Source organism: Pyrus communis, chromosome 14 (assembly GCF_041283825.1).
Source record: "Pyrus communis isolate YQ-2024b chromosome 14, ASM4128382v1, whole genome shotgun sequence".
NCBI lineage: Eukaryota > Viridiplantae > Streptophyta > Magnoliopsida > Rosales > Rosaceae > Pyrus > Pyrus communis.
Window position 1 is genome coordinate 20,335,437 of NC_142578.1, and position 11,198 is coordinate 20,346,634.

Here is an 11,198-nt window from a genome sequence, read left to right on the forward strand (position 1 = left end):
GGTTTCATACTTTCGATACAATAAAATACGACAAATTTAGGATGGGGTATCATAAGTGCTTGCCAACAATTTTACCCATGATCACTCTCTTTTCCCAGTGCTCCACAATAGTAGAAGAGACTAAGTTGGTTTGCACTATGGTCACCCCCTCTCTATGGTGAAAGTGCTGTTGGCTCTCTCAATCACAGTGGGTTGTCACCAAGGTTGAGGAACTGGAAAAAAGGTTGACCCAAGAAGGTAATCTAGGATTAAGAACAAGTCTTTATCTACGAGAAGAAGATGCCTCAAGTTGCGATCTAGGAGCCATATGGTAGTAAGCTAAGTGAGTAAAGGTTGGCCTGAAGATGTAGTTTCAATTGCCTTATCCTAGCCAAACTAGAATCCTAGCCAAATTAGATCCAGCTTAGTTGTCTACAACCAACAATATACAAAACCCCAAACCTATCCACTCTAATCCTAACTTAAATAATTCGAAATGTGAAATCCAATCTTAATTGGGCTACCAAATGTGCCCTAAATCCTCCAACAACTCGGTTCTTAACATGTAGAAATAATACTTGGCCAGCATACTCGTTGATCATTCCGAGCAAATCCAAGTTGAACCTTTACATCAAATACGGCGTCGTACCATGCTGTGCAACCTTTATCTATTTGAATTGTAAAGTAACGTGAGAGTGAAATCTCACTTTAATACTTGTTAAGATTATTATTTAATAGTAGTGACCTGATAAATGATTAATTTGTTAAGTTGCAGGTACTTATTTGAAATGTTTTAAAATGTTAAGAGTCGAAACAAATTTATTAGACGACTTAACTCTTATTTATTTTCGTTTGAAAATTGCTAAGAAGATTCTTTTAAAGTCAAACTCTCCATAAACTTCCGTCACCTTATATATTTTTACATAATATTTTATAATGTTAGAATATAATTGTGTGGATGAAGAGCGCATGAAAAGTCAAAGTCTCTTTACCATTTTCTCCTTTAGTTTTGCCCATTTAGGAAAACCCCGTACTTCTCTCTTCCTCCACTCTCTCTCCTGGACTCCTTCCCCTCCCGCATTCTCTCTTCCCTTTCTCCCTTTCACGCTGCTACAGCAGCGAAGACGCAGCACGGCAGGGACGACGGCGCCGTTGCCCTCCGACCTTTAATGACCCCAAACCTGATATTCCTAGAATCCTCTCTTCATACCATTCCAAATCTTCACCTTATTTCATCAAATTCGAAGATAGTAGTTTCGATTTTCAGATCTAAGCCGCGAAAGTTCGTGGATTTTCCGGCCGGAAGTTCGTGGATTCTGCCGTAGGGGTAGAATTGTCATTTTATTCTTTTCCGGATAAAACACTTCCTAAGATGATGGTGGAGGATCTTGGTGTGGAAGCCAAGGAATCGGCGGTTCGCGAAGTCGCCAAGCTCTTGCCGCTTCCCGAACTCCTCCAATCCATTGCTTCCGTCAAGGCCGATTACATTGCCCGCCAACAGGTTTTTCCCCCTTTCCTTTTTCTTCAATTTATTTTTTTAGTAATTTTCATTTTTTTCCTGATGTTATTTATGTAATTAATGAGTATGTATTTGAACTGGAAACTCTAATTAATGAATATATGCTTGCATATTTAGGAGATTGCATAAAATGTTTTTAAATGATTTTAAATGTTTGAAAATTCAACATAATTTGGAGTTGTTCTGTGTTTTCAGGCAAATGATGCACAGCTTAGTACGATGGTCGCCGAGCAGGTACATCATGTGTAAATTTGATCCATATTTCCATAGGTCTTTCTTTTTGTCATAGTCGAAAGTCGCTTGTTGATTGCTAGTAGCATTAGTGGTATTGCTCTCGAGTTGGTCAGAGGTCTTAGGTTCGTTGTGTAGCCGAAACCCCACTCCCAATATTGTTGTATAAAAATTATGTTTCTTGTTTATAGTGGGTTGGTTCTTAATTAGTATCACAAGTGTCTTACAAAGGAACTGTTTTTCTTTTAGGTTGAACAAGCACAGACTGGGTTGGAATCGTTGTCTTTGTCTCAAAAGTCAATAAACCAACTCCGCGAGAACTTTGTTTCCATTGAGAAGTATGTTGTTCACCGGAATTTCTAGAGGCTTTATGATTTAAAGCAGATTTCTTTTGTGTGTTGCACTGTATAATATTAATAAGCAATTGTGCAACGTTGATGTGTTCATAATTCTTTGGTTAATATGATTTCCTTGTCATCAGGCTATGTCAAGAATGCCAGACATTGATTGAAAACCATGATAAGATAAAGCTCCTCAGCAATGCAAGGAATAACTTGAATACAACCCTGAAGGTTGGCAAGCTTTTCCTTTGTGATTCTGTTTGTGTGTGTGTGCATAGTTTGGTTGATAATAATTAGATGTGTGAAGCTTAGGGATCTCGCATTGTTCTATGGTTGCTCACTAGATATATATTGATTTTTGATAGGATGTTGAGGGTATGATGTCAATTTCAGTTGAAGCCTCTGAGGCTCGGGATTCTTTGAGTGATGATAAAGAGCTCATTAATACGTATGAGGTAAAAGTAGTGTTGTAATTTTGGTGTATTATGATATTTCTAAGCCTCATCTCTTATACTTTTGTTTGTTTTGGTTGCTACCTTATTTTTCTCATCAAATGATTCACTTATCTTTGAATTTAATAAAGCTCAGCAAACTTTACATTCCACATTTTATCTTTATGCTCCAAATTTTTCATTTTCATCCTTAAATTTGTTATAGAGGTTAACAGCTCTTGACGGAAAGCGGAGATTTGCATTAGCAGCTGCAGCATCTCACAAGGAAGAGGTTGGCAGGCTAAGGTATGTACATATCCTCTTTTCTAGCTCACTTTGGCATTTATAGTTCTTTTAGCAATCTCAATGCCTATGATGTTCTGTAACTATTTGGGTGTCGTGTTTGCTTTGGGTCAGTTTGTTGAAATTGATCCCATTTGGGGTTGGCTTGATGAGTCTGACAAAGGGTTGGTTTGGTATTGCTGTGCTTTGAAAAAAAGCTGATTCTGCTGTGCTGTGAGAATAAGCGGCTGTGAAATAAAGCAGTAGAGTGTTTGGTAAACTTTTTTGTAAAAGTGCTTTTGAAAAAAAAAAAAAACAGTATTATAGTGTTTGGTAAACTTTTATGTAAAACAGATGTGAAAAAAAAGGCGATTTTTCAAAGCTGGGTTTTGCAGCTTCTTGTTTTTGGCTTTTTTTCACTCAAAACTGTGAAAAAAAGCTGAAGCTGAATGTTTACCAAACACAAAAACAGCTCCCAGCTTTTTTTGATACCAGCTTTTTTCAGAATCACCTCAGTACCAAACCAGGTCAAAGTAATAGGACTTGGGTGATGGTAATGGTCGCAATAGTAGTTTTGTGTCATTTTATTTTGTTTATCTAATGCTTGCCATACATAATTCGTGATGACTTGTTACTATTTTTTTCAATTTTGAATTCTGTGTACTGTAGTGTATATTTTGAAGATGTCGACAGAACCTGGGAGACATTTGAGAAGACCTTATGGGGCCATGTTTCCAACTTCTATAATCTTTCCAAAGACAGGTACTTACTCTATTATATGGATAATGGTTCAATAGGGGCAGTTGTATGAATCTGCTCTATGTGATGTTTGTCATTTAGTGTTCCGTAGAATTCTCTGCAGTGATTGAGGTTCAGGTATCCATCTAACAGAGAACAAAGTTGAGACTGTGAAGCTCCTTCAAACACTCCTAATTAAGTGATTCTAACATGCTGCAGCCTTCCAATTGGGAAGAGTTGCTGAGGGGGAGTTCTTAAATTCCATAGATACTGAATTCCAGTGTGATCACCAAAATCTGGCCTTATACCAAAGTTCATTCGTCCTCAACCTGCTAAAATCTTTAAAATCCTTATATTTGCTTCTAAACATATGACCCAAAGGATGGCTAACATATTGCATCCCTACAAAGCATTTGTTTCTTTCTTTGATGATAAAATATTTGCTTACGATGCTTTTAGTGTCCTCTCAGAGTAAGAGTTTCATAAATTACCTTTGTTCTCACACTTTTCCTGGCTTTAATCTTTTTTTCTTTATGTATATTGGTTTCAGATCACTAAATGCATTGAAGCATCCTGATAACTTTAATATGTATATCGTTCTGAGTATGCTCAGATCCATCTAATGCTCTTTTTATCATTTCTCTGTTGCAGCCCTCAAACTTTGGTTCGTGCTTTAAGGTATGAATCTGGGATACATTTCTGCAATTGTCTTCTTGTTATACAATGAGCTGCTGGATACTTTTTTCATTGCCGTAGCAGACTATTAATAATCTCTTCACGTCCGTTGAATACAGAGATCCTTGATAAAAACCATGTATTGAATATTAACCACTCTCCGGCATGTGAAATTTCATATAAAAATATTTGACTCAAATGGACAAGGCTCACTTAATTCTTGTCAACAAAGTTTTAAGAATGCTTCCTCCTGTTTCCTTGGATTTAAAACCTAGTCTTCTGCTATTTTATCTGGCTTAAACTGGAGTTCTATATATTTTCTTAAAGCTCTGAATTCCTTTTTTGTGTTTATGAAATTATGGGTTCATACAGTTATTGTGTTAGACCAATGATAGTTTATATGGCAATGTTTTGTGTGTTGTTATCCTTTTTTCAATTTATTTTTATGCTACTTCAATAGTTGATAACCATTTTGTTCTTCTGTTTTGTGTCCCCTGTTAGGGTTGTTGAAATGCAAGAAATCCTTGACCAACAACTTGCTGAAGAAGCAGCTGAGGCCGAGGGAGGTGGTGCCATGGCAACAATTGCTGCAAATCCTCGTAGAACTGCCAAGTAACTATTTTGAATTGATTTTCAGTTCTATGTCTTATCTTCTGATTGGTGTATGACTCTTCTCATGATAGTCACCAAATATAATGCTAACATATGGATATATCGTGTATGCATCTTCAATTCATGTTACACATCAATACATCTTAACTGCAGAAAGTCTACCACATCAACGGCTTCTTCAAGAAACCTGGCACAACAGAAGTTGAATGTTCAAGGCAAAGGCTATAAGGACAAATGCTATGAGCAAATTAGGAAGACTGTTGAAGGACGATTCAACAAGCTACTGACAGAGGTACATTTGAAATAATCATTTTGCCACATATTGATGAAAATTCCATGACTTCTTGTTGCCATATCTTATTGGTTTTGCAATTTTTGGAACAGCTTGTTTTTGAAGATCTTAAGGCAGCCTTAGAGGAAGCTCGAATGGTACACGCATTTATCTGCTTATCTGATAAAATTTTCAATTAATTTTTGTGTAGTCTGGAACCAAGGATCAAAATGTTGATGTTGGCAGAAATATTGTTAGGATTTATGGAAATACCAACATGAATGTTGATGTCTGTGGAAATATTGGTAAATTTTTAATGGAAGCTTGAAATTTTGTGTAATTTCATTTGAATGAAATAAGAGTAGGTTTGGGATTTATCCTTTTCCACCTTAACAACTATATGGCGGCAACTGATGTTTATTTTCGTTTGAACACATTTCTCATGAAGGTTGTTGAATTGTACTTCTGGTTTAGTATCATGTTGTTCACTCTTGTTGGTTGTGGTGATTGGCTTTCTTGTGTTTCACTTTCTTTAATGATACCAGAATTGAATTGTTGTATTCAGTTTCCACTTCGTTTTTTTTTTAATGTTCTAGATTGGAGAAGAGCTTGGAGATATATATGACCATGTGGCTCCTTGTTTCCCCCCAAGGTTTGTGCTTTATATTTTCCTTGGTTTATGACCTTTGAGCTATGCAACTGTTTGTTTTGGCTCCGGTCCTGAAAGGGTCTGATTGTCTAGGATAGATATAAGAATTGAATTTATCAAGCATTATTGTGCGAACAAAAAGTGTTATGGTTATTCTTAGCTTCTTTTTTTTTTTTTTTTTTTTTTTTAACCTCTAACCTATCTCTACCCCCTTTGTCATCACTTTATGTTTGTAATTTGGATTTTGGGTGAAAATTTCATCCGTTTGCTGGTAGTACCAGTTAGAGGGTACTGTAGCTAAGAAGAATAGAGGCTCTGGGGAATGAGAGTAACCCAAAACCTTTGAAAATCAGAACTTAAATACTATGCTGAATATGTTTTATAACAAATGTTTAAGCTATTGGAGACTAAAGTAAGCAATGTATATGAAGCTTTCATAATTGAGCTAATGGGTCAAGAGTATTCTAGGAAGTGGGTGCTTGCCCAAATTTTTCATGCACATGCTATGAATTTGGAAAGCATTTTGTTTAGAAAACTATCTTAACTAAACGTTTTATTTGATGTGATGGAAAATTCATTCTGGCAGATATGAAATATTCCAACTGATGGTCAATCTGTATACGGAAAGATTCGTTCAAATGCTTAGATTACTCAGTGACAGGGCAAATGAAATGACGAACATAGAGATTTTAAAGGTACTCTCCCAATTGCTTAATTGTTCCAAACTTGCAGACAATTTCGCATTTCTTGAGAACCAACCTTGTATGCTATACATTTATACTAAATATAAATTAGAAGTTTTGAAGATACCTCTTCTGCACAAAACTAAATGTTTGTCTGTATTTGATAAAAACATGTGTATGCTAAGAAATTGGTACAGTGGTGAATGATATTAGTTCTATATTCTACTCTAGTAAATACGGTTAAGGGGCCAAAAAGCTTTGACTCTTGGCATTGGGAGGGTGGGGACAGGAACTAGGAATGCAATTATAAAAATAATAAAATCAATGTTATGTATTTTAAAAACTAAAACTGAAGTAATAAGACCTAACAAAACCAAATTTTGGATACAAAAAAGTTGGGTTACTACCTGTTGCTTAAGATAGGCTGAGAATCAATGTTCTAAAAATCGCTAGGTGGCTGGGAGGGGCCTTGGTGGTTTTTGTCTTTTAATTAAATTTAATATAAAACATATGAATAATTACATTCTTATACTTAAAAATCTCAATAAAACCTAATGTAAGTCCACTAAATATAATAAAAAAATAAATAAAAAAAAAAAACCAGAAATGAAAAAGCCCATTAACTTGCATTTGTATTACTAGGTTTGTTTTGGACGTTTTTGGTTGGGTCAAAAAGTGCATTAAACTCCAAGTCCCATTTAACTTTAAATGGAAAATTGAAAGATGTTGACATCCACTTAAATATAAGTAAATGTCATTGTATAGCGTAAATTATTTTAACAAGATGCTATTCATCATCTGCTTGTTCCCGGTCACTGCTATTCATGTATCATCTTCTTCTCGGTGGCCGCCAAACTTCATACTTAGTCGGGTTGGCGGGCAGCTGCCTAGGCCCATTTTAGAACACTGGTGAGAATGAGATGTAACAATCATAACTCTAAAAGGTTTTAAATAAAGTAGAAAATGTTAATAAAAGACCAGGAAACCAAATATTCTAGAATACCTGCAGATCCTAGTAATTAGTTTTACTTGTGTAATTATCTTTCATTACTAACTATTCTTCAAGTTCGGAAGTTCATCTTACAACGTTAATTTCTTAGTCTTATTCCTACTGTCCTTTCTTGTTTGGAACTAGGTAACTGGTTGGGTGGTTGAATACCAAGAAAATCTTATTGGGCTTGGGGTCGATGAATCTCTTGCTCAAGTATGTTCTGAGAGTGGTTCCATGGATCCCCTTATGAATTCTTATGTTGAGAGAATGCAAGCTACGACAAGGGTAACAATGTTCTTCTAATAATCTTCGTATGGTTTGTTTTACTTATATTCTTTCATTTAAATTCTGATGTCTTACGATAAGTTTGCACTTATGTTTTCTAGAAATGGTACTTGAATATCTTAGAGGCTGATAAGGTACAACCACCAAAGAAAACAGAAGATGGGAAGCTATATACACCAGCTGCTGTTGATTTATTCAGGATCCTAGGAGAGCAGGTGCAAATAGTTCGTGAGAATAGCACCGATCTGATGCTCTACAGGATTGCCTTGGCAATTATTCAGGTTATTTCAGCTAAGCTTTCATGCTGATGCACTATTATAGTGCCTTGGCAAATATTTCTTGTTTGAATAATTTTAGGCATTTAATCATATTTTGATTGCCCATATAAGTAGAGCTTAAATTTACAAGATTCAAAAGTTTTTGCCTGATGATTTGAGATAGGCATTAGTTTCCCTGGATTTGCTAATGTTCTTCCTCGGTTTCCTTGATTTAAGAATGCTTCTTCACTTGGTATCAGATGAAAAAATTAATGAGCTGCAATATTGGTCTCTCTTATTCTTCAGGTAATGATTGATTTTCAAGCTGCTGAAAGAAAGAGACTTGAAGAACCTGCTTCGGAAATTGGTTTGGAACCTTTATGTGCAATGGTTTGTGAATTTCTTACCTTTAATTGTCTGTATTTTATTGATTGGTTGATAAGTAATTTACCAAAGGTTGTTTCTATTAAATTGTATGCAGGTTAACAACAATCTGCGCTGCTATGATCTTGCAATGGAGCTAAGTAATAGCACTTTGGAAGCTCTCCCACAAAACTATGCTGAGCAGGTTACGCAGCATCCATCTTAGTTGATTTTATTCATTCTGTATTAATCTTGATTCTTTTTATTAAATCCCTCTGTTTCTTTTTTCAATCTTTCTGTTTAAAACTTTATTATTTCCAAGTAAGGGGCTTATTTATTAGCTGCAGCTAATATCTGAAGTCTTTTTTTTTCGTTTTCAATAAATGATTTCGTTGCATGACTTGTACTAAATATGGGCTAAACTAGCCCAAGCTAAGTCCTCTTATTTGTTACTGTATTGAGCCTGCCCTATGGGTATTTGGGCAACTTAAGCTGCATATGCCGTCATCAAAACTGTGGCATTTAGGGGTGATTGTGAGATCGCAATGATAATATCAACCTTTCTTTTTCATTATGACAGGTCAACTTTGAAGACACATGCAAAGGTTTCCTAGAGGTTGCAAAGGTATTTTGGCTGTTGGATTGTGTTTTCCCTTTTGGTACCAGGATTTTTATGTTTATTTTCCGTTTACATACAATTGTTCTATATACGCAGTATTTTGAGTGCACTAAACACTCACGAAGAAGGATATATGTTCGTGTTTAGATATAAGGATTGAAGTGTCTTTCAATTAGTATCTTCATGTCATTTCATAGCTTTTGAGTTTTAATAATATTGCCTTAATGGTAGGAAGCTGTGCATCAAACAGTCTGTGTTATCTTTGAAGATCCAGGAGTGCAAGACTTACTTGTCAAGCTTTATCAAAAGGGTAAGGTAATTTACTTGCTGGTATTGTGATCGATATTACTCCCTCCCTCCCTCCCTCTAATGCTATTATTAAGAACCTGTCTTTTATTCTTGTTTATATGATTCTCTATTTGATTTTTGTTTTCTATATTTTTCAGAGTGGAGTGAGGGACAGGTTACGGAGTATCTTGTTGCAACATTTGGTGATTATTTTACAGATGTCAAGATGTAAGTTGCTTTTGTTCAAACACCGGCAAAACCTTATTCATTGTTTTTCAATGCATTATCATTTTCTCATTGTGACCTTGAATTCATTGTTTTCTGGGTTGTGCTTTTCTGAATTTAAGGTACATTGAAGAAAGATCATTTAGGAGATTTGTCGAGGCCTGTCTGGAGGAAACAGTGGTCGTTTATGTTGATTCTCTTCTAACACAGGTTTAATTTCTCAAAAGTAGCTGACTTTTTATTGTGAACAACATAGGTTCGGGACTCTAGTGTTGAATAGTATTTCCAGACCATTTTATCACTTAATTGTATTTGTTAATGCTTTTTTTTTTATTAATATTTGTTAATGCTTGTGATGGCAGAAAAACTACATCAAGGAAGAGACTATCGAGAGGATGAGATTAGATGAAGAGGTTCTGATGGACTTCTTTAGGGAGTATTTAAGTGTTTCCGTGAGTGCTAATCCTTGCTTTTGATGTTTTGTGAAAATATTGTCATCCAATCTTTATCAGAATAAATATTTCATGACAATGTTTTCCATTTGTTTGTGGGATGTGCTTATATTGTAGTGTCTAATGCTTTTCCATTCTGATTTTGTGAAATTGGCTACAGAAAGTTGAAAGCAGAGTCAGAATACTGGGTGATTTGAGAGAACTTGCTTCGGCGGAGAGCCTGGATACCTTCACGCTCATCTACACAAATATTCTCGAACATCAACCTGACTGTCCGGTAAACATTAACCCTAGACTCAATTATTAATAATGCACGACTAGAACACTACCAAACGAACTACCAAAGCACTACAAAGCTATTATTAAAACACAGGAAATGCACTACAAAGACACTAAACAAACTTTATTGCATCTAGTCATTTTTCAAGCCCCCTTTGTCTAATTCATGCAGTACATTCAAAACAAGTTATCCCAAGTTCCATGGAACTTTAAAGACCCTCATGCAAACGCTCTATAAGAAACGATGACCAAAGTATTTCGCTTTTGAGTACATTGTAAATACTTATTGTCCATTTGCAGCCTGAGGTTGTTGAGAAGCTTGTTGCACTGCGAGAAGGCATACCACGGAAGGATGCCAAAGAGGTGCGTGCATTCCTACGATTCCCTTTTTTCCCCTTTGTTTTTCCCTGGAGGGAAGAATAAAACTAAAACCATGCATTTCCCCGGGGGTGAAATAACATGATTGTCAAACAGGTCGTCCAAGAGTGCAAAGAGATCTACGAGAATTCTCTTGTCAATTCGAAGCCCGTAAAGCCGGGTTTCGTTTTTCCGCGAGTGAAGTGCTTATCGAGCTCCAAGGGATCCATATGGCGGAAGTTAACCTAGTCGAACATGAACCGCTACTTGCAGATTTGTGCGTGTATCAGAAACACTGCTGCCAGTTATGTATATTTGATCAATTTCCTTCTTCGTTTTGTTACTTGTGACTTTGTAAGTATGCTACATTTCCCACACCATTAATTTTTGTTCTTTCCAATAAAATTCGTGTTTATATTTTTATTTTACATAAATTATGTGCTATGAATTACTTCTACTCTACTATTTGAATTAACTTTATGCAATTACTTGCAACTAATTGTGGCTCGAGAGGTGTAAGGAGAGTGAGTGTAACTGAAATATTTAGGAACATTCTCTTGTCCCTAATTTTCCTACACCATTTTCTCCTAAACCATTTATTATCATTGGGGTAGACCGGGTTCAATCGAGTTAATAATACTTCAATCTAACCCATCCCGTCTATAGAACGG

At 35.7% G+C, this 11,198-nt stretch overlaps 1 protein-coding gene across 2 annotated transcripts; it reads left to right on the plus strand.

Annotated features, from left to right (window-relative positions):
* Positions 1–925: 925 nt before the first annotated feature.
* On the plus strand, positions 926–10,961 carry SEC6. 2 transcript variants are annotated; one of them, XM_068451946.2, is made up of 25 exons: positions 926–1,480; positions 1,694–1,732; positions 1,979–2,067; positions 2,211–2,301; positions 2,436–2,525; positions 2,728–2,807; positions 3,453–3,545; positions 4,173–4,199; positions 4,698–4,808; positions 4,962–5,100; positions 5,193–5,237; positions 5,676–5,731; positions 6,315–6,423; positions 7,547–7,687; positions 7,789–7,968; positions 8,251–8,334; positions 8,426–8,512; positions 8,888–8,932; positions 9,158–9,236; positions 9,373–9,442; positions 9,562–9,649; positions 9,802–9,891; positions 10,052–10,168; positions 10,471–10,533; positions 10,645–10,961. In XM_068451946.2, the coding sequence occupies exons 1-25, from the start codon at positions 1,352–1,354 to the stop codon at positions 10,774–10,776; spliced, it is 2,274 nt and encodes a 757-aa protein (XP_068308047.1). In that variant the 5' UTR covers positions 926–1,351; the 3' UTR covers positions 10,777–10,961. The 2 variants fall into 2 exon arrangements, 1 of the variants encoding a protein (XP_068308047.1); XR_015955669.1 differs by having other exon boundaries at positions 985–1,480; positions 9,158–9,241.
* Positions 10,962–11,198: the final 237 nt, after the last annotated feature.